This window comes from Colobus angolensis, unplaced genomic scaffold, assembly GCF_000951035.1.
Source record: "Colobus angolensis palliatus isolate OR3802 unplaced genomic scaffold, Cang.pa_1.0 Scaffold381, whole genome shotgun sequence".
In the NCBI taxonomy this organism is placed as follows: Eukaryota; Metazoa; Chordata; class Mammalia; order Primates; family Cercopithecidae; genus Colobus; species Colobus angolensis.
Genome location: NW_012117166.1, coordinates 182,320 through 203,575, shown reverse-complemented (window position 1 = coordinate 203,575; position 21,256 = coordinate 182,320). Strand labels below are relative to the sequence as shown.

Genomic DNA, 21,256 nt, shown 5'->3' with positions numbered 1-21,256 from the left:
GTACATAGTGGGGGAGGTGGTCAGGAGTATTTTCTCTTTGGTGAGGACATTGCTGCCAAGGTTTCAAGGTACCCCTTATGCCCTTAGAGGGTGAAGGGACTCTTCCCTCTTCTCTGGATCCCAGAAGGAATAAGCAGCATGGGCCCAGGATGGTTTGGGGGAGCAGCAGCTGATGTTTATTAGAGACCAGTACCCCTATGCCAGATCTTGGGGGCTTTGCCCCCGGAATCTTTTGCTTCAGCTTCAGTCGTCGCTGTCGAACTCCGAGGATAGACCCTGCAGCAGGGGCAGGGACATGGAGTGCCCGTCGGGGTCCCTGGGGCCCCCACCCTGGGCTCCTGGTGGAGGGCTGCGGGGACTGAAGAGCCAGTTCTCTGCCAGGGTTGGGGATAGTCACAGCTTGACTTCTAGCTGGTCTTTTTCCTCCCTAGCTTTTCCCTCTGGTCCTCTGTGCCATCCCAATCCCCTTACCAGGGCCTTCTCATTCCATCTCACCCTCCCCGGGCTCCCTCATTCCATCTCTTTCACCAGAGCCCTGTGCTGAGTAATGGATTCCCCACATACTTTATTCTCATGCCTTCTCCCTCCTTCACTTTGTCCCTCCCATCCATCTCATCATTTCCCCCTAGCAGTACCTGACAGTATCTGGGGCCCCCTTCGGAAGGGGTTTCGGCCCTTGTAGGAGAATCTGGTGGGTTTGCCCTCTGGCCCTTCCTGGGGAGGTGGTGTAGGCGGAGCTGGGACAGGTGGGGGCACATCAGCAGCTTCAGGTGTATCAGCAGGTGCTGATGTGGGGGCCAGAGGTGGCATGATGCTGAGGTTGGGTCTGACCCAGTTGGCCCCATGGAGCAGTGGGTCTTTAGTCAGAGGCTTCTGTGGTCCCAGCACGCCCTTGGACTGCAGTGAAAACTTGAGGCAGGAGAAGGCAACAGGTAATGACCGATGTAGCCGGAGGAGCTGGGGCTCATGGGCTGTAGGCATCAGCCCCAGCTGCAGCCAGGAACAAGAGAAGACCTGGTAGATGACATAGATGCTGTGGGTGCTTCGGAGCCAGGAAAGAGTCTGCTGTAGGCTCACCTGGCCCGGTGGCAGCAACAGGAAGGCAACCTTCTTGCGCAGGCCACCCATATGTAGGCGGATCTTGCATGGCTGCCCATCCAACATTTGCATCTCTTCATAGGCTATCTCTGCTTGGCCAGTTGCTGAGTATTCCCGAGTGCAGTGGGCAAAGGCACCCTCAGATCCTGCCTGCTCCAGGAGGCTTGGTAGTGGCCCCACTGGTTTCAGTGCCCTCCGACCCTGCCGACCTGGCAAAGCCAGGCGGGTATGGGCTGGGCGGGACTGTTTTACCAGCACACCCAGTAGGTCATAGCAGGCTGCATCTGACAGGAAAGGTACTGCTACTGCATTGGGCCCAAAGTGCTCCTTGATGACCTGCAGGTGGCCAGTTTATAGGTCAGGGACTTAGGGTCAGAAGGTAACTGGTTGCCTACTTTAAATTGACCCCGAGTGTTCACTGTTCAGTTACATCTCTATAGTGTTCAGATTTATGCTTTCTGCTTATCTCCCAGCTCTCCTGCAGCAAAACCTTGAATGTCTACATGTCAAACTATCTAGGTAATGGGAAAACATAAAAGAATGAGACTTTGTCTTTGTCCTGATATAGTTTAGTCTAACGGAGAAGACAAAAATGTAAACAGCTATGTAAAATATTTATAGAAAGCAAGATGTGAAGGAGACAGGAAGTGATTGAACAGTCTTTACTTTTCATAGAAAGAGGATCAAGGAAGGTTTCTAGATGGTGATACTTGAGTTTTGAAGGAATTATCTAGGTAGGAGAATGGTCAATTCAGGCATAAGAGCCAGTGAAAAAACTTGAATTTACAAACCAAGGGGGACACATTTAGGAACACATAATTTTATAATGCTTGTATGTATGGTATGAAGAGGGAAAGGCACACAGGAACTAGATTATGAAAGGCTTGTGTGTGTGTCAAGTGAATTGCCCTGAAGGCAGTGGGAAGCTGCTTGAAGGGCTCTGGGTAGGAGGAACAGGATCAGATAGGTGTTTTTGAAAGCTAATTTTTTTTTTTTTTTTGAATTGAGTCTCCTTTGTCGCCTAGGCTGGAGTGCAGTGGTATGATCTTGGCTCACTGAAACCTCTGCCTCCTGGGCTCAAGTGATTGTCCTGGCTCAGCCTCCTGAGTAGTTGGAACTACAGGCACCCACCACCACACCTGGCTTATTTTTTGTATTTTTAGTAGTGATGGGGTTTCACTCTGTTGCCCAGGCTGGTTTTGAACTCCTGAGCTCAGGCAGTCCACCTGCCTCGGCCTCCCAAAGTGTTGAGATTACAGGTGTGAGCTACCGCGCCTGACCAGAAAGCTAATTTTTAATAGGAAGGCATAAAATAAGGGCGATAGATGAGCTAAGAGTATAGCAATACTCCAGGCAAGGCATGATAAGGTCCTGAACTAAAATAGAGGGGGAAGATACTAGAGATATTTAGGTTATAGAATTAGTAGAACTTGGTCACTTAGGAGATATGGAAGAAAGAATCCTTGGCGGTGCACGCTGGCTCATGCCTATAATCCCAGCACTTTGGGAGGCCGAGACAGGTGGATCACCTGAGGTCAGGAGTTGGAGATCATTCTGACCAACATGGTGAAACCCTGTTTCTACTAAAAATAGAAAAATTAGCCGGGCATGGTGGTAAACACCTGTAATCCCAGCTACTTGTGATACTGAGGCAGAAGAATTGCTTGAACCTGGGAGGCGGAGGTTGCAATGAGCCGAGATGGCACCACTGCACTCAACAGAGTCTCAAGCAAAAAAAAAAAAAAAAAGAATCTTCAAGGATTCTTCTTAGGTGAGTAGTTATATGGGTGATGTCTTTAATCAATAGTAGGTTACACAGAAATAGATTCGGAATGTCCATTCTTATACCATGTCTGTTACCTCATAGTATATACCTTCTACCCTAGCTGCAAGGGGTAGTTTTTATAGGGAATTTGAGGCCTCATATTTATAATGTTAGTTACAGTATGCTTTCAGGGATTTTAATTAGTGTGTGTGTGTGTGCGTGTTTTGTTGTTGTTTGTTTTGTCATGGCCTTTTTGGAGTTGGTAACCCTGGAAAGTTTATTTTTCATGACTCACTGGGAAACATAAGAGCCTGTCTAGTAATTGTACTTAAGTATGGTTTCAACCCATTCAGGATTTTGTGGCTGACGTTTCTGGTTCTCTGCTCTACTAGGGAGCAAGGGCACACAGAGTTTCCTCTTAGGGCATCTCTTATATTTGAGCCCAGTGCTTACAGTGCTGTACTCTACTCCCTACCTCCAGGCCCAAATTCCACATGGCTATGCCCCTACTGATGGCATTGCCCTCTTCGTTGGCCTTCTGGTAGAATTCACCAGTGACTCCTTAAGGCTGATCTACTTTTTGCTACAAAGCTGTTTTGGAAGTGCTGCCTCCTAGCATAAGAGGAAGGTAGCTAACTATGGAGTTGCCTCTGTACCTTGGATAAGCTGAGGTGGCTTGTAGACTACTGTCTTGTCACCTGGCCAAAGGAAGAACTGATGTTCTTTTGTGGTCTGCATAGGAGAGTTTCCCATTATTCCTTCTCCTTTGCTTTACTGGAATGCTTCCTCTTGGGTGGGGCTCTGAGAAGGACCAGTGAGGTTTCCAGGGGAGAGAGCAGAACACTGGTGGGTTGACATTTTTGGATGCAATGCTTTGCACCGTGACCATGAAATCAGACGCACCAAGCATGACATCCAAATCTCACCCTAACTGTTCCTTTGGTGTCAAGGATCTTGCACAAGTAAGACAAACGGGAGAGTCTGTCGAACAGGCCCCTCTGATAGGAGTGTGACATTTAAAATACCTGGTGCTTATTATCCAATTTTCTGCTAAAAGGGTGAATCTCTGGTTTAGCTGGAGGCTCTTTATTCCCCATATGCTCTTCCTATATGCTGACAGGCATTAAGTTGCCTAATTCTAACTCTCCCTGACCTTGACAGCTCCAGTGGTTATCCTAAAATAGGAAAAATAAGGAGCTCGGTTCTTTGTTAGGGAGATTGTGTTCTTGGTAGAATCACTATTTAAGACTACTATGTGCTCCTACAGAACTTTTGCTTCTGGATAGAAATTATATGGACCTTAGGCCCACAAATTTAGGTTTTCCAGGGGCATCCCAGGAAAGTGATGGTGAAATATTGTTTTCCTAGATGTCCCTTGGTTCCATCGAATTCTGAATGTAGAGTTCTTGAGCCACATTCTGTTTAGCCAAATGTTTTGCTATATGTTCAGTAAACTGTCAGTGGTTTTGGACACAGGAAACCAGGTCACTTAAAGGTGACCTAATCCTTGAATTTGCCCCATAATGCCAGTGATTTATCCTGCATATCTCTACTCCGATTTTCCTGACCATTTTCAGTTTAAATAGGATAATGAGTTTTTCTGATACTCAGAGATGGCATAGCTTTCTAATAGTGGGAGAGTCTGTTTATTTTCAGTCTAATTCTGCTTGATCTAGTCCAGGACCAACCTTCTACACTGCTGAAACTAGTTGCTCTAATACTTGGGAAGACCTTGAGTTCTCCTGGTTTTGCTTCCCTGGGAAGCTGGACTTTGTGGTAAGCAGCTACCCTATTTGGAATGGAAGCAGCATGCCATTAAATCTTTGAGTATGGTAGGCACTGCTTTAAGATTTTTTTTTTTTCTAAGCCTGGTAGGCTGACTTCTATGAATGTTATAAATTCACCTTCCTTCAAATCACATAGTCAGAATCTGATTCTAGATTATCTGATCTGAAATTTCCTGCCATCCAGCCTGCAATTGAAAAGTGATGATGGTAGGATTTGTTGGATACTTGCAACCCAGATACAGCTGAGATTGTCCTGCTCCTTAAAATATAAAAATCTGCCTCGAAATCCAAATTTCTTATTTTGTGGAAGTTAAGGTGGAGGAGATCTGTGAAAGAGTTTCAGATAAAGTTCAGATTCTATAGGAAGCTGGTTCTATAGGAAGTCCAGGTTCTAAGATTAGCCCTTATAGCTCTTTGGCTTTATTTTTACTACTGCTTCTTTGAACTCTGCTCTAGAAGATTATTAGGAGTTCTCAAATATGAATTATTCTTTTTCCTCTCCTTGTTTTTACAAATGCTCTACATTTAATTACTATTAAATTATTATATACTCACCACCCCCCTGCTCATTAATTCAGATATTTATTAAGTACCTTTTATTTGTCAGGTTCTCCTCTCCCTCTTTGTGTGAATAACTCCTGCTTGCCTAGCTAGAATGTCACTCTTTCCAGGAAGCCTTCCTGATCTCCTGTCTCACCCCTGACTTAGCACTTAGCGTGTCTCCTCTTTGCTCATAATTCCCTATACACTGCTTTTCAGTGAACCTTTTTACTGTTTTTGCAGTTGTCATTAAATGGGGGCAGTTCATGCCAATAACTTTACTGCAGTGCCCGGCACATATGGAAGCACTGAGTAAATGTTGGTTATTATTGTCTTCAGACTTCCCACCCCTTCCTACTCACAAGCTGCTCAGACCCATGCAGGTCACACTTTGTTACTTCCTCTTTAGCCTCCTTACTTTACCTACCTTATCCTTGATGAGGGTCCAGGTGGCATCAGCTTCATCCAATGTCAGCAGGTGGGGGGTACCCACCAACATGGTGGGGTATAAGAGGGATTGGGCAGGGCAGTGGCTGCTGCAGGAACCCCAGGTGGCCCAGGGAGGTGAGACCTGAGGTCTTGGGCCCTAAGCCATTGCATGACATCATAGAGGTCCTGCTACATAATTGTGCCTTGGATAGGGGGATGACAGTGACTTTCCTAGCTTCACTGCAGCATGTAATTCATGCTCTTGAGTTACTTATCCATCCTCCTGCATTAGGGAAAGAAAATGCAGGTATCTGTTAGGGTGTGTTTGTATATGTGTATGTGTGTGTGTAGTTCTTGGTCTGAGTTCTTTAAGGAAACAGGATCAGGTCTCTCCTCCCTTCAGTAGCATCTCTAAAGCAATTTACTATCTTCGCTGCAGATGCTTCTCTGTGAGGTTGGATTGGGGTCCTAAAGGACATGGGAGAAATACAATCATGAGCCACATAACAATGTTTTGGAAAATGATATGTGACTGACAGTGGTCTGACACCGTAAGAGTATATTGTCGTGTTTTTACTTTACTTTTTCTATGTTTAGGTATGTTTTGATACACAAATACCATTGTGTTACAGTTTCTTATGGTATTCACTACAGTAACATGTTGTACAGATTTGTAGCCCAAGAGCAATTGGCTATACCTTAGAGCCTAGAGCCTAGGTGTGTAGTAGGCTATACCATCTAGGTTTGTGTAAGCACACTCTGTGATGTTTGTGCAATGATAAAATTGCATAAGGATGCATTTCTCAGAACATACCCTGTTGTTAAACAATGCATGACTATCTAGATTAGGACTTATACTGAGAACCAAGCAGTGGTTCCCAACCTTGGCTGCACTTTGGAATTGCCTGGGAGCTTAAAAATTACTGGTGCCTGGATCAATTACTGGTGCCAGAGATTTTGATTTAATTGGTCTGGGGTGTGCCTGGGCATCACAATTTCTGAAAGCTCTTCAGGCAATTTTAATGCATAACTTAGGTTGAAAACCATTATTAATGGGTGGGTTACAATTGCAATGAAAACCAGGAAAATGTGTAGGAGGTTGCTGTGCTGAGCAGTGTAACAATGTGGAGGGTAAGAATATAATTGGGATAATGTTGCCTTAGTAACGAGAGAATCTTCAGGAAGCCAGAATTATGCAGGTAAATTTGAGGAAAAATTTCTGCGTGCTCCACTCCATGTCCTAGTCTGATTTGTGCCTAGTAGCTAGATAAGAGCTGGCATATTAACTGTATGTTATCTCCTTTGCATCTTTGTCCAGAGATCTCAACTGTGTTTTGCTGAAGAAGAACCAGTCTAGAGAGCCTTTCCTGTAGTTACTTTTCTACTCCATACCTTATCTGTTCAAGGAGTCCTTTCTCTGAGTCCTTCTGGAGAGTCTCCTTTGTGCCCAGGAAGACCTCTTTTGTATAGGTGGTATCCTCGCCTAGCCCAGCCCTGCATAGCTCTGTAGAGCAGTCTCACAAAGTTGACTGTCATCTGAGCTGGCTGAGGTTGTATGAGTAGGGGCATAGGCAAAGGTCCTGCAGTAGTGGGAAAGAGCGTTAGGAAAATTTCCCTAAAGGAGATGTAACTGGCCTCGGGAGGGCAGGTCTCCTTAGACAGAGCTATGGATATGGGTGCTGGGTTTTTGAGCAAAGGTTTTACAGTGGGTGTGGTCCTATTTTCCAGGAAAGGAATTAATATCAAATATTTCAAGGAGAGGAATTATACCAAATATTAATGTTGAGTTCTTTTGTGCTAGGGGCTGTGCCAAATACTTTGAATTCATTATATTAGTTAATCCATTTGGTATGCTCTTGAAGTAGTTACTACTATTATCTCATTTTACAAGTAAAGAAACAGGCTCAGAGAGGTTAAATAATTATTTCAAAGCATATGATGAGTTTATAGAGGATCTAGGATTCAGGTAAAAGTCTGCTGGACTGAATCTTTAACCAACACATTACTTTGGCTCACTTTAGTGTGTGGTGGGAGGAGTGAGTGCCAGATGGAAAGTGCTAAGTGGTTTAGTGAAAAGGAAATGGGCAGGATAAGAGAGGAGCCACGATGAGCCAAATCAGAAACCCTGTTTCTTGTTAAGACAAGTGAAACCGAATCCCTTCCTTCTAATGTCCCTTTAGCACATTTTGATTGTGGTTGACAAAAAGAGGTCACCTGGTGTAGTATAGCTGCACCTCTGTTCTCTCCAGGAAAGAATTCTGAGTGAGGCAGGTGGAGATAGAGCAAGAGAGAGACATACACAAGGACAAGAGACATAGATATGGGATAAAACTGACAAATGGTGCAAGGAGACAGAGATGTAGCAGTACAGAGACAGTGAGAGTGACTGATAGAGAATGGTGTACATCCAGATCCCGAGGGGATTCCAGAATGAGAAGAGGAGGAATGAGATTGGTGCAGGGATGGTGGACTGTGGTGACTTTACCACGGTGCAGTCTGCATATAACAAAATTGCCCTTGTACCCTTTGAATTTATAAAAAAAAAAAAAAAAAGGACGAGGAGGATCTCTTTAGGACTTTTGGGAGAGGGGCTCAGAGGGGAAATTGGGACTGAAAACTTTTGTCTGATTACTCCTCAGTCAGAAGCCCATACATTCTTCTGCTGCCTGATTATCATGATTCCCTACGATCCCTAAATTCCCTACTGATCTACCCCAACACTTAAGTAAGTCGGTCTTTCCTTTTGACTCAGAAAGACTGAGACTAAAAGTTACTGAAGGAAAATGGATGGCAACTGGGTCCTGGATGGAGATGGTGAGCCTAAGGTCTGGGCTCTTTGGGCCATGTCCTGCTTAGGATTTGCCTCTGGTGTGGTGTGAGAGACAGATCATCTGCAGGGTATCTGAGGGTGATCTGAATGGAGAGCATGAGGGTAACAAACAGATGGATCTTTTTATCCAGAGAACATGAGGTTCTCATTATGAACCTGTAGGGCAGTATAGAATAGTATTGACAGCAAAGACTTTAGAGTGATAAAGAGCCCTAACAAGTCTCTTCATGTCTCTCAGACTTCAAGGATAATCACACAGACCCCTCATACCTTATTTGAAACTTTTAGGGACAGATATTTTGGAATTCAGTTTTTTTCAGATTATAGAAAAGTAATATATATATATCATGTATTAAGGAATACCCCAGTGGGATTCAGGACAGTGCCCTATAATCAAACACATCAACACTTCTGAAGTTAGATGTATGAATATTCACACTAAATAAGATAAATAAAGATTATAAATAGGATCATGATGGTTGAGGTGTCAGGTTTTGGGCCAAAGTTATAAAAAATATTGTTTCTTTCTTCAGAGTATTTTTTTTAAGTTTTGGAATTATGGATGAGGGATTGTGGGCTTATAATTAATTCTCAGGTTGTCATGAGGAATGAGAGTGTGGTAAAGCTCTTGAAACTCTCATATGGCAGGTATGTATGCAGTCTCAATTTGGAACAAGATACAAATGTCCAAGGGAGTGGATTTTTAGCTTGAAGGAAGAAAGTTGCTACAATGGACAACGTATAGCTCTGTAACCAGCTACCTTGAAAAGTTGTGCACAACCAGGGGTTGAAGGTGCCTTAGAAGAGAGTCTTCATGTGGTGGGAGGGTGACAGAATTCATTGTTTATGAATGTTGGCTGCAGATGATTTCCCTTTCATGTATCAGAGGGGAAAGGCAAAAAATGGTATACCTGTATATATGTGAGACACAGGATTATCACACATATTTATTTATAATCAATAAATATCTTACTACATATATGCTTGTTCACATGTCAATTATTTTCTTAGGATAGATATATTAAGGGGGAACTTATTTATTTATGAAACAGGGTCTCACTGTCAGGCTGGAGTGCAGTGGTGTGATCACAGCTCACTGCAATAAAGGGGAATTTAGAGTAAGAGAAGGGTATGAACATCTTCAAGACTTATGACTCATTAGGATTAGAATTGTGTTGCAGTTATCTGCAAAATCATTGCTTGGAGGCCGTTTAAACTCAGAACCTCATGAAAAAAATTAGTCTTGAGAATGAATGAGCCCACACTTAGGGTGACTGTAGATTTCCTCTGTATCTACTTGTGTGCAGTGTGATGATGCCTCTGAAAATCATACAGAGCTTCTGGACTCTTTAGTCCTTGTTATTGATGACCTGGTAGGACCCAGTGTGGCACCAGAGATGGCATCATCTGCTTTTTCTGATCTGCAGCCTCCTCATCTGTGTAGTGGTCCGTGGTCCAGCTTGGTCCAGCTATCTGTGCTGAGTGGACTTGGTTGCTCCTGGCTTCAAGTTTTCATGTCTAACTCCAATACCTGTGGTTATGATAGTTTTCCTGGAGAGCTTGGGTTTGCCTTTGCAGTCTGCAGCTTTTTCTGATCTCATAACGGTGACACCCTGCCATATTATACTTATTATATTATACTTATTCTGAACTCCATGATGGTATTAAAGACCTTTTGTTATGTAATGTCCCTTCCAGTGTGGTGTCTTAGCTGAAAATGAATCACCTGTTGGGCAACACCACCACACTTCCTGTTCTTGCTCTGGCAGGTACAGAAGTGTGAAATGTTTCATTTATCATATTGCACTAACATCATGTGCTTCTAATGATGTTGGCGAAGACAAATGGGGGTGCCGATGGGGATTTTATTTGGGGATTGTACCTTCTTGTTGAGGGTGCACAAAAGGGCAGATTGACAAGAAACTAGTAATTCAGCCTCAGGCAATCAGATGATGTGGCTGCAGTGATTTTCTGGGATATCAACATTTCTTTCAGTGGACCCCTGACCTCTGAAGCTGCAGTCAAAGGGGAAGAAGTTCTAGCTGTTAATTTTGGGGGCTTTGGTGGGAGTTGGGGGAAGGAAGAATAGTAATTACAGATGAGACCAAAAGAGGATTCTTTGAATTTGAAGTGGCCAAATTGGTACCACAGGGCACATTATTTAGATTATCAGAACGTGGGAGATTAGCCTGTATAATAACTCGTTTCCTGAGGGCAGTCTGAAAACAGAATCTGGCTCCAGGAGTAGAGAGGGCTGTGATTTCAGACAGGTACCCAAGCACTTGACTCCAGGGACAGTGCCACCCTCTGCGGCAGTGCCAAGCACGTCCATCAAGTTTGAGATCTATAGAGGAGCTTTTGTGTGGGAGCATGGGAAGACTTAGACTGAAATAATGGAGGTGGGGAGCAGGAAAGGGAGTTAAGTTAGATCTTGTTTATTATGATCCTTCACTAATTTTTCCTGCATGGTAGTGTAGCTCCCTGACCTCTACCTCCTGCCTCCTCCCAAGCAGAATACATGTTTAAGTCAAAGTTTACAGATGCCAGTGTTGCACATAGTAGGGACTCCACAGCAATTACCTGTTAAATGATGGTAACAGTCATATGCAGACAGTGGGATGAAGATAACATAATTCACAGCCCCAGACTCCCCTCCGAGTGTCCCTTCACCTCCACTCTTAGGCTCCATTGTTACCACTGGACATTACAACGGGCTTTTTCTGAATGTGAAGGTGTCCAGGAGTTGGTTCCTGATCTGCTTGGTGTGGGCCCCGTAGAGGAAGAGGTTGAGGGCAGGTGGCAGCAGCAAGTAGATGTTGGAGAGAAGGATGTGCACAGGCTTTGGGACAGTGTGATGAGCAAAGCGGTGTGTGAGGTAGGAGAAGAGACCAGGTATGTAGAAGGCCAGAATGACACAGATGTGAGAACTACATGTACCAAAGGCCTTCGCACAGGCCTCGTGGGTAGGCAGCTGCAGCACAGCATGGGCAATGAGTCCATAGGAGCCAGTGATACCCAGAATATCCATACTTGAGATGGCCAGTGAAAGTGCCAGACCATATAAATTGTTGACCCGTGTGTTACCCACCACCAGTTCTACCACCGCCATGTGTGCACAATAGGTATGGCCTATGGTCTTGGCTTGGAAGTGCTCAAACTTTGCCACCAGCAGTGGGAAAGGTACAACAATAGCCACAGCTTTCAGTGCCAGTGCCAAGGCTGCATAACCCACATGGGCTTTGGTGACCAGGACAGGGTAGTGCAGTGGACGCCCTATTGCCACAGCACGATCACCGGCCATGGCCAAAAGCACACCTGATTCCATGGCAGTCAGTGCATGTACAAAGAACATCTGGACCAGGCACAGTGCGTATGGCACAGATCGGGGCCCAAGCCACAGCACAGCCAGCAACCCTGGGGCTATAGATGTGGCTAAGCCCAGGTCTGTGGCTGCTGGCATGGCCAAGAGTAGAAACATGGGCTGGTGCAGTGTGGAATCTATCCACACCACTGCCAACAGTGCTCCATTGCCCAGCAGGGCCAGCAGATAAATGGGCCCAAAGACCGATGTCAGCCAAGTCTGGGCACTTTCTAGCCCTGGAAAGCCAGTCAGTATGAAGAAGGTTGGGTGTAGGAAGGTGGAATTGAGTTGTAGAGTTTCTGCCATTCTGTGGTGGGCACAACTTGAGGGCTCATGGGGGCCATGACTCCTGACAGGAAAGACAAGGGGAGAGATTTTGGGGGTGTCACAGTGGCACAAACCCATCCATGGCATATGTGTAGGAGTAGTGTAGGGCTGGGAGGATCACAGGGTTATAACTTTTGGTTAGTGGGGGTTTGGATGGATAATTAAAGTCGAAATTCTATCTTAGATAAGAGAATCCTTTGCTCCTAAAAGTCGATATGTATTGTAGTGGGAGGAAGGGGTAGTGAGGAGGAGGCTGCCTGCTGCAGTGGCTGGTATAGATAGCCAGAGAGAGCCTTCTAACGATGTCAGCAGAGGGTGGAGCGGAAATGAATACTTTTCTTCCTCAGGGTCCAAATAGAGTCAGTCTCAGTCTCTATGAGGAGAAAGCCAGTGCTGGGGGCAGGGTGGGGAATCAGGCTTCCAGCTGTCCTGTCCCTGCCTGTGTATCCTTGGGCAAGACCTCTGGACCTCAGCTTCTTCAGCTGTATAGAGCTGGTGGGTACAGTGATATTAAGGTTTGCCCAGCTCTGAGCAATTGCCCATTCTCTGCACCCACCATCCTGGAAGAGAGGAGGCAGAGTAGAAAGAAAGGGAGAAACCGTAGTGGGAGGCAGATGGAATCTGGAGTGAATCTGGGAGCTTGGTGTGGCAAGGGAAATCTTGCTAGGTTTTTGGGGTGCAGGGTGCTTATGTTTTGAACTTGATGCTGAACATCAGCTGGAGAGTTGGAGTTGGGGCTGGGGAGCAACAGAGAGAGAGATGGCAGTATGAAACGAGACTTTTCTTCTCTGTTTCCTTTCCTTCTTCACGATACAAAAGTGGGTCCCACTAGAGTCTCATTCCTGGCATGCCAGAAGGAGTGGAGGTGACATAGAGGGAGAAAATGGGACTCAACTCAGTAGCAGCCATCTGAGGAAGAAGCATCTCTGACATTGGAGGAGGCAGGACGAGTAGATTGACTTCTCCCAGGATCTAGCCCACCTAAGAAGCTTAATACATGTTGAATGGATAAATGAATGAGGAAGAAATCTCCAGCAGAAGGCTTGACTGGGAAAGATCTCAAGCACTGTGTGTTGGCAGCTTCTTTTCATTTTAATCAGTGCCTGTGGGGCTCTTTATGTGGCTGTTCTACCTGCTTCCCTCAGGGCCTTTCTCCCTCCCACCTGTGCCACATTAACTCTTTTTGTATCTCTCTGCTCAGTGCTGATGGGCTGGTGACTCAGGAAGTAGAGTAAGGAGGCAGAAACAGGGGCAAGCCAGGAAAGAGACTATCGGGTGGAAAGATCTGGGAAAGGAACACTTTCTCAGGGAAGTGTTTCCTGGCTCACTGAAGTCCGGGAGAAAATTCCTTGCTTTATTCTTTAATAGCATCTAGCCCAATCTGTTGTAATTTCTCGTCTCTCAATTCCCCACTAGACCAAAAGAGTTGCAGATATCGCTTTTTATTAGCCACAGTGTCTCTACTGCTCACCACAAGTCTGGCATGTAGTTAGCTATGAATAAATATATATTGCTTTTAATTGTGGGACAGACCGCTAGTCCAAACAGCTTTTGCTGATGAATAGGGGTTCCTACAGTTTCAGAAGTCTTAGGTATCCACGAAGAAAAAGAGTTATTTACCATTAACCACAAGTCTGTTGAATACAGTTCTTTTTATTATAAGGAGACATATTGTTAAACTCATCACACTATGTAAAGTTATGCAATAAAGACCACAGGACCTATTGGAAAAATGAAGGTAGGGGCACAACACTCAAAAACTTCATCAGTGACACATTTAAGGAAAAGATGGGCTGGGCACAGTGGCTCACACCTGTAATCCCAGCACTTTGGGAGGCCAAGACAGGAGGATCACTTGAGCCCAGGAGTTCTAGACCAGTCCATGCAACACAGTGAGAGCCCATCTCTACAAAAAATTAAAAAAGTAGCCAGCCATGGTGGCATGCACCGGTAGTTCTACCTACTCGAGAGGCTGAGGCAGGAGGATCACTTGATCCCAGGAGTTCAAGGCTATAGTGAGCTATAATCATGCCATGCACTCCAGCCTGGGTGATAGAGTGAGATCCTGTCTCTAAAAAATAAATAAAATGAAATGAAATTGGACAGAAAGTTGTAATACCAGATGTGAATGGGTGTGGCTCATAACACAAGTGGTGAACTGAAGTAGCTGATCGATGTTTGAGGTATGTGCATGTGTGCATGTTGAGCTTTCTTACTCAGTTCAGTTCAGCTGGGTTCAGTTTTCTGTGTTCACCTACTTTCTTGAAAGTGGAGTTACATGCAAGAAAACATGAAATTCACATTATTCTCAGTTCCCTAATACATATGTCAATTGTCTTTGAACAATTTGTATTTCAAAACTAGTATTATAGCAGAACTAGTTGAATCTCTTTTCTGCCTGGCCTTGTGTCATGTGGTGAGGATACAGTGGCAATAACAAGACCATGCTGCTCTCAAGGAGTTCACAGTCTAACGGACACAGTGATCTAAACAGTTGTTGAAGGATTGTTAAGGTAATTGCCTTAACTCAAGTCAATACCAGATATGATGGCAGCACAGAGAAAGAAGACTTTCACTCTTCCTGGGGGAGTCAGGGAAATCTCTGAATCACAGTAATGGTTAAAAGTTTTGTGGAGTTTCCTGTGTACATGCACTGCTCTAAGCCCTAACCTCACAACAGTCATTTGAGGTGGGCACAATTCTTTCTTCCATTTTACAAAAGAAACTAAGAGATAGATATTAACTTGGTCAAGGTCGTATAGCTAGTAAAGAGTTAGGATACTAACTCAGTCTGGCTCTAGCATACTTGCTCTTAGCCACTACTTCAAAAATTGTTGCTGAGGTTTAGAACATGAGTAGGAATTTTTAGAATAGTTGGAGCAAAATGCACCCATTCCTGCAAGAAGGAGTTCAGGAGATTTTGGGATTGGCAGGTGATCCTAGGATTGCTGAATGGAGAGATGTACAAAGAGCTGTAATTATTTGGTAGTAAATGGTGAGCTGTCACCAATTCAGGGAGGAGAGGAGTACTGAGCAGGTGGGAGTGGTGGGTTAAGAGCCGTGAAGGAGAGGGTTAGGAAAAAGTGCTCTTGGCCTCAAGAGAACACTAATAAAAGTTTTGGCTGTCTTGGACACTTGCTCTTTGTGCAAAGATTGTTCATAAGATAAATTACAGAATCCATAAGCCCAACAAGTCCAAATTTGAAGTCATTAGGTTCTTGGAAATCTACTGTGTTATGTATTTCCCATTCTCCAGTAATCCAAGATACACTGGGAGATATCATTGACTTCGTCTTTAGAAGATTCCTTGGTTAGTCTCCCAAGCTCCAGTTCTTCCTTACAGAAGCTGTCTAAGCACACCTTGGGAACCAACTGTCTGGTCTTTTCCTGTGACATTGACCATTAGAGGAGGGGATTTGACACCTGTGACCTTGTGGGGGCTATATGCGAGAGCCTACTCCCCAGAGCAGGGTGTCAGCTCTCCGTGAGGAGTTGGGTAGGGTGGGGAGAAGGGAGGCTCTTTGGATTTCTTAGTTGCTGTTAGACTGACATGGAAAATAGGATAGGAGGGTTCTGTCTGGAGACTGACTCTGATTTTCTTACATTTTGGGCTAATGCAACTACCACCAACATCTATAGAATAGGGTTCTTAGATAACAGCTGGCTCCATGTGGGCCTGTTCTATTGTTTCCCATTTAAAATGATCCATGAGCAAGAACACATATAAGTAGCTTATCACTTTACATGATAGATTACAGATCGGAAATCTCGGGTTCTCGTGGTGTCGTACAGCACTAAATCCTCTTCTAGAAACCTACTAAAGCAAACTCAATTGTCAAATCCCAATTCCTGGGTCAGTATGAGATCCTTTTGTGACTAATGGCACCACAGTAGCCCAGGCTTCCTTCACTCAGTTTCAGGAGAGGTAGAGAGATACTGTAAGATCAGGTTTGCCCTACCCTATGGAGATGTGGAAGGAGTCGTGGAACCACTATGCCCATTCTTCTAGCATTAGTTTTCCTCCTCTACTTCATGCTTCCCAGCCCTTCCATGAGCAGATCCTGAGTATTCCGTAAAGCTCTGGACCATTGGGCATCCTCAGTTCCTAGGAGGATAGTAGATGTGCTTGCATTGAGGTTGTAGATTTGAGAAGGGAAATGTTTTCCCTCTCTGTCATAATAGGATCTTCCAGAAGTCAGGTTATGGTAGGGATATGGAATAGATCACATCTAGTTTTTAATTAAATCTCTTTTAATCTTGTCTACTCTCCTTATCCATGTCTCCTTCCTCTGCAATAGGCTCATTCCTTCCTCAACCCAGAATCCAGAGATTCTGGGACTGACACTAACTTTGACCATATATAGAAGTGACTCTATGAATGCCGAAGTCACAGTTGCCATCTTTATTTCCAAGGCAAAGCTATACCTGTAAAATTGGGTTAGGACCCTGAAACTCTCTTAACTTAGCAAATCGTTGTATTCCTTCAAGAGATGTTTTTTGACTAAGCCTCTCTGACCAGTAATGGCTGAGAACACTGCTGGGATGGTCTTCCAATGACTTTTAAAAATAGAAGACAAGTAGTTCCCTGTAAGCATTCTCTAGCATTTAGAGGAGGGCTTTTGAAGTGACTCACCTTGTTGAGATTGGGTTGAGGTTATTGCTCAAGAAATTAATTCCTTGATGTTGTTCTCTGAGGTAATAGATAACACTTTTATCTTTTCCCATGATTATCCTCCTCCCTCTGAATTCACATTGCATGGGTGACTCTTACAACCACGAAAAGTATAAATGTCATTCACAGAATTCAGCAATCATTGTTCAGAACTCATTACATATCAAGCAAAGTACTGCAGACGGGTAAACAGCCTCTCTTATCATTACATTTGTTATGTTGGTGTCCCCCTACTAAATTCACGTGTTCCAGCCACAACCCCCAAGGTTATGGTATTTGCAGATGAGATCTTCAGGAGGTAATTAGGGTTAGATGAGGTCATGAGGGTGGGACCCTCATGAATGGGATTAGTGTCTTTATAAGAAGGGGAAGAGAGAGACACACTGTGAGGACACAGTGAGAAGACAGCACACTGTAAGCAGTAAGAGAGTCCTCACTAGGAACCTACTCTGTTGACAGCTTGATCCTGGGCTTGCTGGCCTTCAGAACTGTGAGAAAGAAATGTCTGTTGTTTAAGCCACCCAGTCTATGGTATTTTGTTATGAAAGCCTGAGCCAACTAAACATTCAAACAGCCACTAAGACCTGTCTCCTTAAGAGCTTTGTATCTGACTCCTCTCTGTCTCCAATATAATATAACCTATTTTATAGCTCACAACCTTATTGTGGAATACTGCAGCAACCTCATGACTGATCCTCTGGTCTATAATGTGCTTTTTTGTATTTTATTTTTTGTCATACTTTTGAGAAATGACAAACAGATATAAAAGTATAAAGAATAAGAACATGCACATGTATCAACATACCCAGAATTGACAGTTATTAACGCTTTTTCCTACTTGCTTCCAATTCCTTTTTAATAAAGACATTAACAATTACAGGTAAAAATGTATCTTTTTAATCCCCTGTAGTGTCTCATTCTCTCACCTGAGAAATAATAATTATCATGAATTCAGAGTGTACTTCAGCTTTTAATGCTTTTGCTGTGATACTTGGTGCTTTTAAGTGTTTACATAAATTATTTACTACTGTATACAGCAAGTTAAGTTTTTGAGTTCTTTTTATGTGAATAAACAGATCTTTATTATCCCTTTGAATTGTTATGTAGTTTTATAGCATATGATTATGCCAAATAGTTATCATTGATAGAGTTCAAATTGTTTCTGGTTATCTTGCTATGTACACTGCTATGGATATCTTTATACATGTCTTTATTTTCACATACGTGAAACCTTCTCTTGAGCATATATCTAGAATTGGAATGGCTAGGTCATAAGGCATGTACATTTTTATCTTGAGCAGATATTATCAAATTGCTCTTCAAAATAGTTGTTCTAGTTTGTATTCCCACTAGCAATTTTATGAAAGATCCTGGTTTTTATAATATCCTTGAAAATACTGTATTATCAGACTCATGTTTTTGTAAATCTGATTTATTTTTATTTTTCTCTGGTTTTTTTTTTTGTTGTTCAGGTACTCAGGTGAATTGAATTAATTAGAAATATTATCTCATTTTAACATATTTTTTCATATATTTGTTAGTCATTTAGTATTCCTCTCCCCTGTATTTATTTGTAGAAATTCTCTATGTATTCTAGATGCTAACATTTCGTTTTATGTTGGAAATATCACCTTCCAGTTTGTTGCCTTTTAATTTTATGTATAGTTTCATTTGTCTTACAGAACATTTTAATTTTAGCTGAAAGCACATCAAGGACATGTGGTTTTTCTATTTTATTTATTTTTTCTTATCCTCGGTATAAAGACAGTATTATATTTTTTTCTTTTTATAGTGTGTAGACCTTGACAACACTTAGTATTGCCTCCCAGTTTATGATGTATTGAACACTTACTGTGAGTGAGGCACTGGGCCAGGCACTCTATGCATATCGTCTCACTCAATATAATATCCGTATGAGGTAGACACTATTATTATTTCCATTTTACAGGTGAAATAGCTGAGGCATAGGTGGCTTACTTCAGATCACAAAACTTCTAATGTATCTTAATTTGAATTTAGGTCAGTGTGAGTTCAAAACAAGTTTTCTTAATGATTATGTAGCATCAGGGTTATACGAGCTTCATAAAACTAAATCAGGTTGTTTTTCACCTTTTTCTCATGGGTAATTTCATTTCTCCTCAGTCTGCATTTCCCCCTCCCTTCCCTAGACAATGCACCCTTTAGGGTTGAAGGAGCAGCCACATTGCTTTGCCTACAATCTTCAGGGAAATAAGACGGCTTTTCTCCTGACCGCTGACTTTATTTGAATATACTTGCATCCACCCAAATAATTATCTTCTTTATCTTTTCCATTATAGCTTTTTGTCCATGATACAGCTAGGACTTTCTGCCTCCCCTCTGTAGTTGCTAATGTGAATTCTATATCACACAAACCTCCCTGCCAAAGGTCTGCAACTGTGATTTCCAGCTTACCTAGAGAGTCAGTGAAATGTTCTGTAATTTCCTGGCCAGCATCCTTTTTCTCCTCTCACTTCTCTTGTGTACTCACAGCAATGTAAGCCACTCTATAGATGTTCTTGTACTCCAAGTGTGTCACTGGCCAGGGCTGAGAATTTATTGTAAATGTCAGTTTTGTCCATTTTCACATTACTTAAGTCTGCAGTGTGTCACTGCCACTTCCCGTATTGGCCAACCACCTTTGTGTATGTGTTCCTAGCCCATCCTTCTTCATTTTTGTGTGGAGAAGGTAATATTATAGAGTTATTTTGTAGTCTATGGAGCCTGAATATGGACTCCATAGACTCGTTAGTTCTGGCCAACATGTCATCACAGAGTTTTCTTCTTCATTTTGATGCTTGTTTCTTGTGCTTCATCTGTTGTCATCAAACCTCTCAACTCTTTTCTTTCCTTGGGCCCTCACCACAACATCCTTGAAGAACTTCATTTACCTCATTTTGCAAATTTTGTTAAATTTGACCATCACTGTGCTAAACTCATCCTACAGTCATATTCATGCCATTCATATTTTTTGCTTTTCATCTTATTAGGTTGTTTGCTTTTTTCCAGATCATTTAAATATGTTTAAAAGTATTATTTGTTGTCTATGAAAATACAAATTTTACAAGTATTTACTACAACCAAAATATAAAGATATGTAAAGAAAATTTTAATAATCTCTTCATGCTGTCCTCCTCTTTCCAACCTCTCCTCTACTACTAAGGTAATTTTTGTTAACATCTTCTTATGCATCTTTTCACACCTTTCTCCATGCTCATCTGTACTTATACAAACATAAATATTTTTATTTTTTAATTTTTTTATTTTTATAATTTTGGAATCAAATAATATATATTTTCCATAATTTCCTTTTAGTCATTCAATAAATAATGCGCACCTACTTTATACTGAGTACTACACTTAAATATTTAACAATAACATATTGCAAACATGCTTTAGGTCAATAGATACAGCTGTTCTTTTTAAATACAGTTATGTGTTGTTTAGTGATGTGGATATGTTCTAAGAAATGCATCATTAGGTGATTTAGCTGTTTTCTGAACATCATAGAGTGTACTTACATAAATCGAGGTGATATAGCCTACTACACACCAGTATAGCACGTTACTGTTCTTTTTTTTTTTTCTTTTTAGTTAAATGCAATAGACTGTTTTCTTTATTTACTACTTTTTTAGTGAATGTACACTGATCAAAAATTATTAGGTTTCCTACTAATTTATCCAGTCTGGCTCCTGTAAATTTCCATGTTAGACTATATTAGATATGTTTATGTTAAACCCTGAAAGTAGGCTTTCCTTATGCTTGGAAGCTAATTTCTTTTTTTTATTTTTATTTTTTTATTATTATTATACTTTAAGTTCTAGGGTACATGTGCACAACAGTGACAGACTGGATTAAGAAAATGTGGCACATATACACCATGGAATACTATGCAGCCATATAAAAGGATGAGTTTGTGTCCTTTGTAGGGACATGGATGCAGCTGGAAGCCATCATTCTCAGCAAACTATTGCAAGAACAGAAAACCAAACACCGCATGTTCTCACTCATAGGTGGGAACTGAACAATGAGATCACTTGGACTCGGGAAGGGGAACGTCACACGCCGGGGCCTATCATGGGTGGGGAGGGGGGAAGGATTGCCTTGGGAGTTATACCTGATGTAAAAGACGAGTTGATGGGTGCTGACGAGTTGATGGGTGCAGCACACCAACATGGCACAAGTATACATATGTAGCACGTTACTGTTCTAAACATAGCAGGTAGTGGTAACACAGCAGTAAGTCTCTAAACATAGAAAAGGTAAAGCAAAAATATGACACTATAATCTTATGGGACCATGATTGTATACGTAATCTGTCTTTGATTGAAATGTCATTATGTAGTGCATGACTGTAGCCAAATTCACATACACATACCTTTTTTATTATAAGTTACTATATATTCGCATGCAGTTGTAAGAAACAATA

General features: G+C 42.5%; 2 protein-coding genes across 2 annotated transcripts; both read right to left on the bottom strand.

Annotated features, from left to right (window-relative positions):
• Positions 1-153: 153 nt before the first annotated feature.
• On the bottom strand, positions 154-5,757 carry LOC105520527 (chromosome unknown open reading frame, human C11orf42). Its single transcript, XM_011954290.1, has 3 exons — positions 5,618-5,757; positions 636-1,434; positions 154-374 (listed from the first exon to the last, which is right to left on the bottom strand). The coding sequence occupies exons 1-3, from the start codon at positions 5,687-5,689 to the stop codon at positions 244-246; spliced, it is 1,002 nt and encodes a 333-aa protein (XP_011809680.1). The 5' UTR covers positions 5,690-5,757; the 3' UTR covers positions 154-243.
• Positions 5,758-11,087: 5,330 nt separating this feature from the next.
• Positions 11,088-12,188, bottom strand: LOC105520526 (olfactory receptor 52W1). Its single transcript, XM_011954289.1, has one exon. The coding sequence runs from the start codon at positions 12,114-12,116 to the stop codon at positions 11,154-11,156; it is 963 nt and encodes a 320-aa protein (XP_011809679.1). The 5' UTR covers positions 12,117-12,188; the 3' UTR covers positions 11,088-11,153.
• Positions 12,189-21,256: the final 9,068 nt, after the last annotated feature.